Source organism: Phaseolus vulgaris, chromosome 3, assembly GCF_051622355.1.
Source record: "Phaseolus vulgaris cultivar YP4 chromosome 3, ASM5162235v1, whole genome shotgun sequence".
In the NCBI taxonomy this organism is placed as follows: domain Eukaryota; kingdom Viridiplantae; phylum Streptophyta; class Magnoliopsida; order Fabales; family Fabaceae; genus Phaseolus; species Phaseolus vulgaris.
In genome coordinates, this window is record NC_143500.1 from 21,704,164 (window position 1) to 21,720,720 (window position 16,557).

Genomic DNA, 16,557 nt, shown 5'->3' on the forward strand with positions numbered 1-16,557 from the left:
TAGCAAAATTCTCTTGTACATAATTTTAGAATTTGAGTTTAAACTTGAACTAAACCCCTAAAAACTAATTCATAACAAACATTCTCCAATCTCCACTGTATATACAATTGTTCTACTGGCATCTCTCTCAGCACATATTCACTGTACATGGTTTCTTCAAACTATATATAACCATACAATTATTGCCTAAAGACTAAAGAATACAGAAGTAATTAAACTTGGCAAAGTGAATTAATCGATAGAACTTATGCAGATTTGTGGGAAGACATATACATATCCTCAACCATTTTTTGATTTGAAAGTACTTTATTTGAAGGAACTTGAGCAGCCGTTCTTGTATCTGGAGACTGCTTTTGATGTTTTGCGTTTGAGCTTGATCTTCCTTTCCTGTGCTTCCTTCTAGGCTGTGTGGATTGAGGGATAAACACCCCTGTCCCTTTGCTTTGTCTTCTCAGAGCATGCTCATAGAACATAGCAGACTGTGGAGGAGGATACAATGATCCAGAAAAGGTCTGAAATAAGAAAAAGAAAATGAAGTTGAAGTGAGGTTTTTCTGAATAAACAAGTAGAAGAGAAGTACTTTTCTTTATTTAAAAGTGTGTATGAATAAACCTGGAAATGGTGTTGTTGAGGAGAAGAAGGAAGGGGGTCTTCATCTTCATCTTCATCCATAATTAGGAGAGAAATTTGCTTGCTCAAGTCAGCAAAAAAGAGGTCATCTTCTAGTTCCACAGCAACCTCCATAAGAATGAAAGCAGTTTAGTTAGTAGTAAGAGTTGGTACTCCTTCTATGAAGTTTGATGTGTGTCTTATGTTTGTTGTATTGTGTTGCCCCAAAAGTGGGGGAGGTTTTAATAGAGAGAAGGGTTGAAATGAAAAGGAGATGGAAGGGATGGGCATGTGGGTTGGTGGGCCATGGGCAGAGTTGGCCAATCTGTCTGAGGCCCACAAAGCAGCCCACTAGAATGATGGAAGTGTGTTGTGATATTATCCAGTTGATCTTAAAGGAGATGAGGAACAGCAGGAAACAACTGTTGTGAAGATATTAAATCCATGACATGCAGATTCATGATCCCAAAAATACACACATGGTTCTGAATGGTCCACCCTCATATCATATCCTAAAAACTCATCACATTCATGGCTCAGTAAACAATCAATTTTTATCCGTTTTCTATCTTGCACCGGTTGCTCTTGGTCAAGATTAAACCACCGAGACAGATCCTGCATGTTACCGTCACTAGATCTTCTTCATCTTTCACAACTTGCAATTCCACCCAAAACTCTCTTTCCTACCTTTTTCTTCTTAACATGGATAATGCCTCCTATCATTAATCAATTATATAAAGGTCACACTCGCAACTCAATTTCTTCAGACAGTTGCACTTCACCTACGGGTTAAATATGTCTTTTTCTTCTTTACTTTTTTCTCAAATTATTTTTCGCCTTTTGCTACATTTTCAATTTATTTCATGTTAACCATATTATAATATTTTCGTTTGTTACATTAAACCGTAATGATTTATTCCAATGGTTTTTCAAATCCAAAATTTAGATTAGTGAAAAAAAATACATATTTAACCATCCTGAATTTAACTCTCTTCATATAGTGTTTTCTTTTTTAAAATTCAACAAATAAAGTTCTTCGTCATTATAGTTCACTCAGTTCATTAGCCTAACTATATTCTATTAATAGTTACTTTTAATGTCAATTATTTTCTTTACTTTTGGGTGGATATTCAATCTCATTTTTTGCCAAGTACTACCCTTGACCAAAGAAAATGTGGTTCCTGAATACGTGGAAGAAGAAGCATTATTATTTGGTCCAAGTGAGTGTTGTTTACATAAAAGCTATATTGTTTCTCTACCTTTTTCTTTTTCGCCCATTCCTAGTTTAAAATTGCTTGCCTTGCAATCGTAGAAATTTTGAATGATTGACAAATCAAAACAATATTGATTATAGTAGCGGTATTGTATTTAAGTTAGATTAATTTTATTGGCCTCTAACTCTGTTAAACATGTTTTTTTATTGTTTTAAGCTTTTAATTAAGCGCCCGTATGTACAATATTTTTCATCAAATAATCACTTCTCTGTAAAAAGATAATCACTTTTTTGGTTTGTCACAGTTTTTTTAAAAAAAAAAAAATAACTAGAAGCTAAAACGATACAACCAAATTATAATTAAAAGTTATTAATATATTTTCTTATTAAAATAATTACCTATTTTTAACAAGTAGTTTTTTTTTTATTTCCAACAAATTAATCGTATTAATGACATGAGAACTCTTCTGTGACGATATTTTTCTATTTAAACCAAAATTAGTTTGATTAATAGATTTTATTTTAATTTTTATGTATGAAGTATAGATAAAAATTAAAAAATGAGTAAAATTAACGTATTGTATATAAAATTATTTTTATTATAATAAAATATTTTGATGATTAAAATTAAAAATATTAAAACACAAATTTTTAAAATGTTTCATTTATAATAAAAAAAAAACTGTATGAATACATATGGCTTGAAAACAATTTAATGACTATATATGATCGGAATTTTTTCTAAGCAACAATAAATGGTATTAGATAAGAGTGCGTGTCTCAGTAGTAAATCAATAAACAATTGTCAGAATTCATTAACATAAGTACTTCGACACGTAAGTTCTTTAATTAATTATTAAAAATGATTATCTAACTGAAATATAAAATCACGACTACAAGTATCACTTTTTCTAAAAATGAAATCCTAGCATAGAATGATCTGGGCTTAACTATTATGATTTGGGGAACGAGAATTAAATGGAAGTCAAATAAAAATCTCAAATGTCATATATTAGATTAAAACTAAGTTCCTTTCATTGTTTTTTATTGTCATATATATAATTAATAGCAAGAATGAAAATAGTTATAATAACACATTATGGTTAAGATACCAATTTCAATTAAAAGGTCTAAACATATTTTTCTTGTCAAGAATAATCCCTTGTTTTTTCTTTGTTCAATCTCCAAAAATATATTAAGTTCTCCAAAGTCGTTTATTTCAAATTCAGCAACTATATATTCTTTCAATGCTTTTGTTTTTGCAAGGATTTTTTTAGTTAAAATCATACCACCAACATATTCAATAAATTTTATCCAATGATATGAAGTGTAGCTTGCATGTTCTTCAATGTCTTGCACGGAAGCTGCAATCACAACCAGGTACTTGAATTTCTAGCTAAATAATATGACACAAACAACTGACATGTAATCATTAGCCACTGAAAAACTAAACAGACTTTGTTGTACTAAATCATTAGTACTTCTCAAAGACTCAAACAATGTAAGTTGCCACCTTTACTGTTAGTTGTAATGTATGGCACAGTGATGAATCTTTTCAAACACGAAACAAACAAGAGATCTGTGGATATACCCTGAATTTTAGCCTGCCAGGGAGATATTCCCCCGAATGTACAAAGCTAATAATTTAATGGTTTCTATTTAGCACATTTCTCCCGTCTGTAAGCTGACCCCTTCTGAATTCAATCCAAAATTGGCGCCTTGACTTCAATTTAGTAAATATTAATAGCAACTAGATACCAGAATCTTCAAAATTCTCAACCATTCGTTGCCAAATTATACTTGTGAGGACATTTCTCTACAGTTCATCTCCAAGATGTTAAGACCAACTTCAGAATTTCAGAGATGGAATTCGGGAACTTGGAAACATAAAAGCAACTCAATCTCATCATATATAGTCTAACTGATCATAAGATAAAATGGAATTGCCAAAATTTGTCACCCTGTGGGGCAACCAATCCACTGCATCAAGTGTTATTGACTGGCTTGTCTATGAAAAACTTTGACAGGGTAGAAACTGTAAAAACTTACCTGATCAATATTGGAAACAAGCTGAGATATCTAACATTAATTATGCTAATAGAGCCTAAAAACTTCAAGCAGCAACACATGATAGGATGGCGTAAGTTATGCTCCTCCAGCTGTATCCATATCCGTAACCCCATCGACTCCCTTGAAAACAACACGCAATTTTCTCAAACAAGAGAACTTTTGGTCGTTCTTGATTGTCATACCATTCACATGGATGACATCCTTGGGCAGTTTACCCATGAGGTTAAAAAGAGATAGACTCAGGTTTGATCGAGTCATTTCTTCCAAAACAGGGGGGGCTTGCATGTACAGATTATTTCCTCGATGTATGATACTAGCTTTTGATAACCTCAACTTAGGATGTTCTTCCAAAAGATCCATGAACTGTTAACCACAATTTGATTAGAAAACGCATCAGAAAGGACTATGCTAAAGTTGCATTAAGATGAGTTGCTTAAAAACAGAAATAACTAAGCAGTTCACTTGTGAAAAATACATATATATCATGAGTACCCTAGATTTTAAGGGTACTAATTTCACTGATTTGGAGTCATGATGAAAAACATTTAATAGATCACAAAAACATTATTTCACCTTTCATACTAACGAGTACTTCAAGAAACAAAAATGGCTGGTTTTGCCAATAAAGGAAGACTTTCCAAGGATTAATACTTCCAAAATCCTACTACCTATTCAACATTCTAACAATTTCTTGACAGCCATCAATAAGGAAAAAAAAGGGGAAAGGAAGATGGAAACAGAGGTTGAAAATAAACTAATAATGAAGCATCCAAGATTTGGCTTTAAACGTATATATACACACAGAGACACAAGGAGTGGCTCTAGTGAGAAGAACAAATTACAACCATCAGATAAAGATTAAATATAATAGACAGTGAAGATTAAAATACTTAAAAGTACAAATTCAAATATCTTGCAGCCATCAAATCTCTATAGATTCACCCAACCAAATCAAATCTATAAAAGATTCATGACCATAAACATTAACCCATTCCACCGTCACTGTCATCACCACTACTATGATGACCGTTGTTGCTGCCAAAACCATGACATTGTCACTACCATCATTGGCGTAGTGGAAGCAACGATGATAGTCTTGATAGCTGTGGCAGCAACGATCATGGTGGTAGTCGTGCAATAATAATAGTTGAAGATCTTTTATAGATTTTATTTTATTTTATCATGAATCTTTTAGAGATATAATGAATACATGGAAATTTAATCTGAATTCATTATCATAGGGATAGGATCAGTTTATATATAAGGTTAGGATCAGTTTACACCAGATGTAAGTCATAAGTCCCGTGTTATTTTCTTTCATATTGCATCATTTTGTATTTCCCTAAGTATATAAACGTTGACTATTCACTATTTTTAATTTTAATACGATGACTGTTGGTAGTTGTAATCATTCTCGTATAAGCAAATGTTTTCACAACTGTCATATACGTAGGATCTGTTTACACAAGGTGTAAGTCACGTGCTACTCTCTTTCATATTTGTATTTCCCTAAAACTTTCCCCTAACTAACTAAAATTAATGGTTAGAACTTGGTATAAATCTATATACTTACACATGATGTAAACGTATCTTAACTCAGACATATATCATATATGTATATACAAAGAACTTGAGGAGTTGATAATTGAAAATTAACCTTTTGCAATGTGATTGAGGTATCCAGTTCTATACGTATACCAGGACCACACACAACACAGTCCTTGTCCCTTTCAAATTCTGCCACTTCGGTATGGAGGCCTTCTGATCCATTATACCTACAGAGGTATTAACCAATCAATAATATTTACGGCCAGAAGACAAACATTGATAAGAAAACAGCCATACGTTAAATAATTCGACAAAGTTTTGCTGCACTCTGTTGCAATCTTTAATGTTTCTAGAGCACATGCAGCTGATATAATAGCATTTGTTGAAGCAATAGCTGGAATGATGTTCTTCACAACACCCTATTAAAACAATTAATTCTTAGTGAAAATGGATAAATGGAGAATATGGCTGACTATCACCAGGAAAACCCAGTAAACAAGATAAACATCAAAGAATTCCTAGGAATTTATCATTTAGAGAAAAGCAAAGTACAAAACTATACACACCGCACAAAAACTGAGAATTTGCTATGGATTAATTATCCAACTTAATCATCTACATACCTGTGTAAGAGAATAAGTAACTCCAGGAATACCAAAAAGCTCAGCCCTCTTGACGGCCTGTAAAACATAAATGATTAAACGTCTAACTGATTGAGTGGCCAAAAATGCACATTAATCTGTCAAGAAACTCACTATGAAATAGTGGTTACCTCGTCATAAACCCATTTCATATGCTCAGGATTATCTGGATCAAAATCCACTCCGCCATGAACCTGTACATTAAATTCTGGATGAAATAATGGACATTGCAAATAACGGAAAGAGTAAACAATGACTTACTTCATTCCACTTAATCAAGTGAGCATATTCAATACAGTGGGCAGCAGTTCTAGGGGTTTCAGCCAGGGTGCACAAAGGAAACTTTACTTGAGGCGGAAAAAGCCAGATTGTACACTCGAAGCAAGGAGTGATCCCTGGCAAGATAACCCTAGCATGGCCCTTGAAACCTTCAGTCCCACCATCCACCATAGGTTTGATAGTCTCTTCTCGTGGATTATCATCAGAATCATACTCTAGCATTATCAGCAAAAAGAAAAGAAACTGAATATTAGCATAAGCATACTGCTGAATACCTTATACTTAAGGTCAGAGCGCCAAAACAAAAACCATTGCTTGAAAACAATTCAATAATAAAACAAGGAGGATATATAAAACCAAAGTTTTAAAAGATGGTCCATGACCACATTTTTTGCCACACCATCATGATTTATTAGGTGTCTGTCACCACAATGCAACCACAATTGTGGTTATTTGTCCAAAATTTCCAGTAATATTAAGGAAACTACAAAACCACGACTGCGACCATAATTCAAAAGGCAAATCACAAGCAGTTTACGTGAAAGGCATAGGAAACAAAACACACCTAGAAAACTACAGGCAACAGTATTGATATAGCTGCGTGCCTCAATGGAATCAAGACCAAGGGCAATAATGCTAAAATCGTTGTAAAATTCAATTTCCTTGTCCTCAATCCTGCAAAAATGCGGCACAATTTGCACGCCACTGATTCTCTCCATGACCCGCTTGGCAGCAACCTCGGCTTTGGGTTTGCCAACATCTTCAAGTCTACAAGCAAAGCAAGTGAACAAAAGAAACTGTAGAAATGAAATACCAAAACAAAAACTAATGGGATTATTAGACAAGTAAAAGATGAGGATTCAAAAGAAACGCGTGAAGTTAACCTGAACAAGAATTGGCGGTTGAGATTAGTAACCTCTATGCGATCCATATCAATGACCTCAAGGTTTCGGAAACCAGTGAGAGCTAAATCCTTCAACAATTCGCAACCCAAACCTCCTGCCCCTACCACCAACACTTTGGCGAAGGCCTGAAGGTCATCTCGCAACTGCAACAGAGAAAATATAAGAGAACAAAACCGAAACCCTATAGAGAGAGAGAGAGTGTGTAGTAATTTGAATAGAATTGTAATAGGAACAGTAAAAACAATAGTACCTCGGCGCCAGGTTCGAACCTGGGACCGACGAGATTGCCAGGGCGGAGAAGGAGCTTGTCGAGGTCTCTGGATCGACTCGAGGTATCCGCCATTGGAGCTGAAGATGCTTCACTCCCTACCTTCTACGCTCTCTTCACCGGCACCCGCGCCTCAGATTTTTCTCTCCACTAATTCCACACTTTTTCCTTTTTTTTTCGGCTTTAATTTTAAGCAATGAATGCATATATGTTAGTCGTGGATTTTATTTATTTCGATCAAATTATTTTTAAATTGTTCAAATTTATAACCAATTATCATAATTCTGAAAATTTTCACAACAACTAAATTGTGTTAGATTAGTAATAAGTACTGCTAAAAACATTAATATAATTATATAGAAATTAATTAAAATTTTAACTTGGTATTATATTAAATTTATTAAATAATATTGTATTTTTATTAAAAAAATATTCTAATTCAGAAAAACTGGATAATCACCTTATCTAACTAAAACTTTTAAGCTAATAACTTTCTTCAAAATACAAGATGACTTCTTAATCAACTATTATTAATAACTAGTCTAATTAATTAATTAATTAACTTATACACTATTTATTTCTCTGTCTAAATAGTAAGAAAAAATTTATGAGGTGGTTCATACTTGTAATTTCTCCACGATAAGAACTAGTGTGCATATATTTTTATATCAAACAACTAACGAACATTCAAGAGAGTTAGAAGGCATTTTACTTTTAAACCATATCTAAGTAATCTCATTATTAGTTGGTTAGTTCTTCATAAATTTATTATTTTTCATTTGATTAAATTATTCTTATTAATTTTAAAGCCAAACATGTCTTTATTTATTTATTTAAAATTTAATGATGTATTGGTCGAGACCGTACGAGCCAATCTCAGGTTTGGTAATCGACTGACCGAGTCGAAAAACATCTCAAGGCACGCAATAAATGAGAGTAACGACAGTTACAATAGCACTTAATGTGTCACAATTCATATCCCGAAATATGCGGGAAGCATATCCCGGAATATGCGGGAAGCATATCCCGGAATATGCGGGAAGCATATCCGACAAATCAGCTAAATACTAGTTAACTGAAAGATGGTACAAATATTCTTCAAATATTCCAACATACCTATATACCAATGTACATCCCTATTAATCACGAATCACGATGCACATCAGTGAATAACCGATGTTCGGCCCATCACGGCAAGGGCCTATAACCAATACTATAAATAAAACTCTCTTCAAAGGTGTAAAGTACGCTTTTATCAATTACCAATATACACTCTTTACACAAAGTACTTACTTGATCGTCAGAGTACCTTTTTCAGGTTAATCCTGACCGAGCATCAGCATTTGAGGAAGGAGACTTATAGGAAGGAACCAGAGGATCACCAACACGTCATCAATTGTACAACCAGTCTTAGGTACTACCTAGGCCATCTCTGCCTATACAGGTACAATTGGTGCCCATCGTGGGGTCGAGACAGTAGTCAAGTCCAGCATCAATTCCAAACTAGCAACAATGGTGTCGACAAGGAACACTATCAACCACGATCGGGTCACAGAGGAGCATATCACACTAATCCAAACACATCAGGCCCAAGTGGAAGAAAAGCAACAAAAAGGCATTGAAAGATCAATGATGGAATGAAGAAGAAGCGCGCCTTCTCAAGGAGCAGAATAAAGAGTTGAAGCAACGACTCGATGGACCCGAATGAGAAGAGCAGTCTCAAACACAGAGTGATCCCACCCGGGCAATGACGATGAGGATCCGAAAGGACATCCTTTTACGTATGAGATAATGGAGGCACAACTCCCCTCCAAGTGTGAAGGAGTATTGCCTTCATCAGATTGGAGTTTTCTTTGGAGGAGTGGCGGAAGCATCACGGATTGCAATGGACAAGGAGCTCACATAGAGCTTGTGGATTCCTTGAAGGTGAATGTTAGGTGTGGAGAGTGAGTGGTGAGGCCATCTCACTTAGAATAGGTGAAAAATGAAGACTAAATGTCTATTCTAGAGAGGTAGGAGACAATAAGTGAAATTGGCACAATTCTGACAGCAATTCACTCTATATTAATCTTGAGAAAATCATGACCCAAGCACATCCTTTTATAGCAAAGGAAGGCCGGAATTACAAGCCAAATTCAATTTGAAATTGGCACCTACTTTTGAACTTAGCACATGGAGCATATTTAACATGTGATGGAAAACGTTTAGCACATGTAGCGTACGGAATATGTGGAAAATGTGTACTCTTCTCCATGGCTTAATCATAACTGGCCTTGGTTAAATTAGGTGTTTTAGAAATCCTAATTTAACCTAGGTTGGTTTTTAGGTGCCAAATTTCATCTAAGGAAAAATTACAAATAAAATCTCCTATTCTACTTTGACAAAAATTAAATCATAATCTACACTAGAGTTATGGCATTTTAAACATATACAAGAAGATTTCCCTGCCATCAGTAGCAGTGTTCCAGTCTTCCTGAATCTTTTTGTCCATGGCTCTAGTGGTAGGCCCGGATCTTCTCTTTGTTGGGCTTGCATTTGGGCTTGTCCTTGGGCCTCTTCCATCATCCCCTCCCTCTTGAAAAGGATTTGTCCTAAAATTCAATGCTTCTTCTTCTTCATTATTACCTACAAAAGGAGTTAAATCAATGACATTAAAAGTATCATGTACTTCGTACTTCGTAGGCAAATCAAGTTTATATGCATTATTATTTATTCTTTTGAGGACTTGGAAAGGTCCATCACCCCGGGGACTAAGTTTAGACTTTTTCTTAGTTGGAAGTCTATCTTTTCTAAGATGAAGCCAAACCAAATCTCCTTCTTCAAATATTATCTCTCTCTTCCCCTTATTGCAATGTTTTATATATTTCTTTGTTTGCTGTTGTATTTGTTCTTTAATCCTCTCAAGCATTTTCTTAACAAATTCAGCTTTTGTAGCTCCTTCCTTATGCACAAACTCTTGTGGATTAGGAAGTGGCAACAAATCTAAAGAAGTAAGAGGATTAAACCCATATACAACTTCAAATGGAGAAATATTAGTAGTTTTATGAACTACTCTATTGTATGCAAACTCAATATGGGGAAGATACTCATCCCAAGATCTATGGTTACCCTTCATGACCGCCTTAAGCATAGTAGAAAGAGATCGATTTACAACTTCCGTTTGACCATCTGTTTGAGGATGACAAGAAGTTGAAAATTTCAATTTATTTCCAAGCCTTTCCCAAGGGTTCTCCAAAAATGACTTATAAATTTTGGATCTCTATCCGAAACTATGTTTCTAGGTAGCCCATGAAGTCTTACCACTTCTCTAAAGAAGAGTTTAGAAATATTGTTAGCGTCATCCACTTTGTGGCAGGGAATAAAATATGTCAATTTACTAAACCTATCCACAACCACAAAAATGGAGTCAAAACCTTTTGCGGTCCTAGGAAGTCCTAGAATAAAATCCATGCTAATGTCTTCCCACGGAGCACTTGCAAAAGGTAAAGGAGTATATAGTCCATGAGGCATTGTTTTAGACTTAGCTTTCAAACATGATATGCATATAAAACAATGTCTTTGAACGTCTCTTCTCATATGTGGCCCAAAGAATTTTCCTTTTAAAAGCTCTAGAGTTTTATCAACTCCAAAATGGCCCATGAGACCTCCTTCGTGAGATTCTTTTACAATAAGTTTTCTATGTGTTCCTTGACGTATGTAGAGTTTTCCTTCTTTAAAAAGATACCCTACAGACACATAAAATCCTCTTTGTGCTCTATGTTCACATTTAGCAAAGATGGATGCAAAATCATGATCTTCTTTGTAAAGTTCAGTTATGTTTTCAAAGCCGAGAATCTGGGCTCCAAGTTTTGAAAAGAGGGCATGTCTCATTGAAAGAGCATCAACCACAATGTTTGTACTGCCCTTCTTGTATTTAATAACATAAAAAAATTGTTCAAGAAATTCCATCCATTTTGCATGACATTTGTTCAACTTATGCTGACCCTTCAAATATTTTAAAGACTCATGATCACTATGAATGACAAATTCTTTATAAACTAGATAGTGCTCCCAAGTCTTTACTGTTGAAGCTGGAGGAAGCTTCTTCCCTACCAAGGCTTGATGTGTGTTTGATGAAGAAAATAGCTTGAGTGCTTTGAAGATTGTAATAGGTTTTAGATTCGTTTGTAATTAGGCTTGTAATTGTGTAAGGTTACCTTTTGCTGTATAACCTATCCTAGATGCCTAACCAAGTCTAGATCAAGCACATGATGTGGTTAAATGGTTTTTGAAAAGCTTTTAAAAAGTTCTCTTAAAAGATTTAAATCAGTACAAAAATAAATCTGTTTTGTGGAGAAAGAATCGGTTTATTTCTTCTCTGTTAAAAGGGCTTTTCTAAAATTCTGTTAGGGCACCACAGGTAAAGCTTAGTTAGTTATTTCAGTTAAAGCTGAGCTGGTCTGTTTGCTATATTTTAATCTGTTTCACTGTGAAAGAATCGGTTTGCCCTTTGGTCAGTTGAAAGGTTTTTCACAAGTTAGTTAGGGCACCAAAGGTACAACTCATACAGTTATTTCAATTAGCTGAGTTGGCGGTTTTCACAAAATAAATCTGTTGAGTTCAAAAATGAATCTGTTGTTTTCATAACTGCTTTTCAACTGTTTTTTGAAAAGAGGTTAGAAACTATTTTCTATATAAAGAAAAGTCTCTCTCACATGAAAAAGTGCTGAGCAATCACGTTTTTGACAGAGATCAAACAATTTCCATGTGAGAAGAAGGATTGAAAGATTTTTGAAAGGTTTTCCAAAGAGATTTTCAAGTGTGCTTGTTCTAGGAAACCTTTGATCTTGGTGAAGGTGTTGGTGCAGTTCTGCAGCAAACTGAACTACTGGTTTTGAGTTCTTGCATCTTCTTTTCAGGTGTAATCTTTCCTTTATTCTGTTTTGTAAAGGTGTAAGTGTTAGTCACTCCTTGATAGGGTTTCTTGGAGTGCAAGGTGTGCTGAAATAGGGTTTATCAGCATTGTTGGTGTTGTTCTTGTAGTGTTCAAGAACTGATGAGTTTGTAAGTAATTGGTACTGTTTTTAGTGGATTCCACCTTGGGGTAAGGTGAGACTGGACGTAGCTCTGTATGAGTGAACCAGTATAAAAACTTGTGTACTTTTTCTTCTCATCCCTGCACTCATTTCTGGTTTTGCTTAATTCTGTCAAGAACTAAATCTGTTCTTTTGAAATTGAATCTGTTAATTCTGGGTTTAAATAAGAACTGTTCTTCCTGATTTGTTAAAGCTTTATAATCTCAAACAAGGCAGTTGTATATGTTGTTCAATTGATTTGAAAACAAATTGTCTATTCATTAAAACCTGAAAAAGATTCATTCTCATTAAAACCTTGTGTTGAATGAAGTTGATTGATTTCTTGGCATAGCTGTATTCTTCATACTCATAAAATCTGATTCTGTTATAACTCTTTGTTGATTACAATTTTAATTTGAACAAAGTCAAATTGTGCTAAACTGCTCTGAAGAATCAATCTGTTTCATGTAAAATCAATTTGTTCTTTTTGTCTCTGTTATACTGAAAATTATGTGTTCTTGCGAAAATTTTATAAGCTCAATTCACCCCTCCCCTCTTGAACTTAGACACTAATAGACCCAACATTTACGACCCTCACAACTTGCAACAACACTGCACCTATGCCTACTCCTGATGCATCACACTCTAGCTCAAAAGTTTTTGCAAAATTTGGTAAAGTTAGAATGTATGCATTAGTGAGTTGAGCTTTTAGCCTCTTAAAGGCTTGATCTTGCTTCTCGGTCCAACAAAACGGAGGGTCTTTCTTCACTAACTCATTTAGTGGTGAAGCTAAACTTGAGAAGTTAGGCACAAATCTTCTATAAAAGCTTGCTATACCATGAAAACTCTTAACCTCTCCTACATTTTGAGGAATTGGCCATTCTTTGATGGCTTTGATTTTCTCAGTGTCAACATGTGATGGAGATCAAGTAGAAGAGGATTTCACTAATGGAGGAAGAGGCCATCCACCCAAGCATTTAAAGTTCTTCCTTCTAGTCTTCTAAAAAATAAAGAAGAATTAAATAAAGAGAGGACCAAGCCCAAAGCCAACAAGAAGACTACAAGCATTCAAGAATGGGCTCCAATTAATATCTCTCTTTGTAATTTCTTTTGTATAAATTTGTAAATAATATAGAAATAGCTTTAGGATGTGCCAAAGAGGAAAACCAAAAGACACCTCTCTTGTACAAAGGCACATAGGCGCTAGTTTTGGTAGGAAGAGACTAGAAGAGTGCCTTTTCACACTCCTTTTCTCTTTAGGCGCTAGAATGACTTGGAAGGAGCTAGAGGATGACTCTTCACCCATCTCTTGACTTATAGAACCGGTCACCACCTCCTATATATAGAGGTGTAGGGTACTTTATATCAAAAAATAAGTTGAAAGTTTGAAATTGAGCTTTTAGAAAGGAATCTATACCGAATTGGTGAGTGAGTGTGAGAGGCTTGTGTCTTCTCCTCTTCCAGTCTTATCTTGGGAGATTGCTTGGACTCTCAAGTGGCGGCAACACTTATCTTGAAGCCAACCATCCTTCAAGTGGCGTGCACAATTCCAAGAGCTACAACCACATAAGTTCCCTTCTCCTTTTCATCTTCTTCTTCCATACCCATTCCAAATCAAACTCCAAAACATGTCTTTGTTATTTCTTGTTGTTTCAATCGGTAGAACTTGTTTAGTTTGTGTTTATGTTCGGTAGTTTGTATTGGTTTGCTGTTCTTGTAGTTCCAATTGTGTTTGTTGAAGTTTTAATCGATGCATTAGTTTTCTTTCCTTGTTTCATTCGGTTCATATGTTGAAAAAATGGGTTTCTATGTGAGTTTGGCTTGGTTCTTGTGTTCTTGATTAAGTTCTTGAATGGGTAAAGAATCTTGATCCAATTCTAAAGGTGCCTATTCATGTCCCAACTCATATTGAATTCATAACATGTTCATATCATGTTCTTGGTTCATATCAACATGTACCCTATTTGTGTTAACTATAAATCCTAAAAGGACAACACTATCAACACAAAAAGTACATTTATCACTATTAGCAAACAAGCTATTGTTTTTAAGCACTCTGATAACTTCCCTAAGGTGACTTAGGTGAGATTCTAGGCTTTGGCTATACATTAATATATCATCAAAATAAACTACTACATATTTACCTATACAATCCCTTAAGACATGATTCATTAGCCTCATAAATGTGCTAGGTGCATTAGTGAGTCCAAATGGCATCATTAACCACTTATATAGTCCAAATTTGGTTTTAAAAGCGGTTTTCCACTCATCACCTTCTTTAATTCTGATTTGGTGATATCTGCTTTTAAGATCAATTTTAGAAAATATGGTGGACCTATGCAACTCATCAAGCATGTCATCTAGTCTTAGAATTGGATGCCTATACTTGATGGTGATGTTATTGATGGCTCTACAGTCACAACACATTCTCCACTTGCCATCTTTTTTTGGCACCAACAAGACAGGTACAACACAAGGACTTAGGCTTTTTTGAACCCAACCCTTCTCCAACAAATCTTGTACTTGTGATTCTATCTCTTTAGTTTCTTCAGGATGAGTTCTATAAGTTGGTCTATTGGGTAGACTGGCTCCCGAAACTAAATCTATTTCATGTTCTATTCCTATAAAAGGGGAAAGTTCTATAGGGCCTTCCTTAGAGAATATGTCATCAAATTCTTTTAAAAGTTCTTTTACTTGAGGAGGTAGAATACAAGTCTTAGTAAGTGTGGCAGTGCATGCAAGTGTTCCTTTACAAAGCAAAAGACCGGAAGGTTGTTCAAAAAGAAGTATTTTTCCAATTTTGTTTTCAATTTTTTCTTCCTTTTAAATAACCTTGTGGGAAGGAACACTCTTCTCCCACGCCTCTTTTTCCCTAAGGGCTTTTTCTTGGTTTTCTATTTTTTTTTCTTCATCCCTCTTTTGCTTCATTTGAACTTGATCTTTTACCACTTGTGAATGTGATAAGGGATAAAGTACAAACTTTTTTTTCTTTGTGGGTGAAGGTAATCTCATTGGTAGGACTATTGTGCATAGTTTTCTTATCAAATTGCCAAGGTCTACCCAACAAAATATGACAAGCTTCCATGGGAACTACAACACATAAAACTTTATCTTTATAGTTTCCCACAGAGAACTCGACTTTCACTTGCTTATCTACAGTTAATTCCCCATCTTCATTTATCCATTGAAGTTTATAAGGTTTAGGATGAGGTATTAATTGTAGATTTAGCTTCTCAACCATTCTAGCGCTACAACAATTGCAGCAAGAGCCACTGTCCACAATGAAAGAACAAACATTTTCTAAAACTTTATATCTTGTATGAAAAATGTTCTCTCTTTGTGTCGCTAGGTTCACGCTAGATTGATTGTTGAAGGTTCTTTGGATCATTATTAACTCCCTCTCACATGGATATGCTCCCTCACTATTTTCTTCTTCTATCTCGCTAGGTTCGTCGTCATGGCTGCTATATTCATCTACCCCTCTTAGGAACATAGTTCTCTTATTTGGGCATTGGGCTTTTACATGACCTCTACCATAACATTTGAAACATTTGACATCTCTATTGTGGGTTGGTGGGGTTAGCACATCTTTTTCTATACTCTTGGGAGTTTCTCTTTGTTTTTCCTTTGGTAAGCTTTCCTCTCTTTTATACTCCTTTTTGGGATAAGAATTAGAGTATGAGTTTTCCCTATGACTTGATTCTTTTCTCAAATTTTGTTGTTCAACTTTGATACAAAGTTGGATTAAATCATTCAAGTCTTGGTAGGGCAAAAGTTCAACTTTAACAAGTTGTAACTCTTCTAGCAAAGTGAGCATCCCTTTCTTTTAGTAGGGTCTCATGTTGCAATTGTCTATATGAAAGTGCTTGAAAGTCTTTTGTTAATTGTTTTAAAAGAGTTTTTGTAGACTTTCGATCACTTTCATTTGGACTTGAAGAATGAGAAGACATGTTAAAGTTATGTGTTAAAA

At 34.8% G+C, this 16,557-nt stretch overlaps 2 protein-coding genes across 3 annotated transcripts; both read right to left on the reverse strand.

Annotated features, from left to right (window-relative positions):
- LOC137806857 (uncharacterized) lies at positions 1 to 845 on the reverse strand. The gene is given in 3 exon segments (XM_068607197.2): positions 1 to 306; positions 309 to 512; positions 613 to 845. Coding segments are annotated over 3 exon segments (363 nt in total). The 5' UTR covers positions 745 to 845; the 3' UTR covers positions 1 to 279.
- Positions 846 to 3,119: 2,274 nt separating this feature from the next.
- ECR1 (E1 C-terminal related 1) lies at positions 3,120 to 7,735 on the reverse strand. 2 transcript variants are annotated; one of them, XR_011080439.2, is made up of 10 exons: positions 7,516 to 7,735; positions 7,245 to 7,408; positions 6,926 to 7,128; positions 6,343 to 6,575; positions 6,213 to 6,275; positions 6,064 to 6,120; positions 5,738 to 5,859; positions 5,550 to 5,667; positions 3,872 to 4,255; positions 3,120 to 3,186 (listed from the first exon to the last, which is right to left on the reverse strand). XR_011080439.2 is itself a non-coding variant. In XM_068607199.2 (9 exons), the coding sequence occupies exons 1-9, from the start codon at positions 7,606 to 7,608 to the stop codon at positions 3,968 to 3,970; spliced, it is 1,341 nt and encodes a 446-aa protein (XP_068463300.1). In that variant the 5' UTR covers positions 7,609 to 7,735; the 3' UTR covers positions 3,229 to 3,967. The 2 variants fall into 2 exon arrangements, 1 of the variants encoding a protein (XP_068463300.1); XM_068607199.2 differs by lacking the exon at positions 3,120 to 3,186 and having other exon boundaries at positions 3,229 to 4,255.
- Positions 7,736 to 16,557: the final 8,822 nt, after the last annotated feature.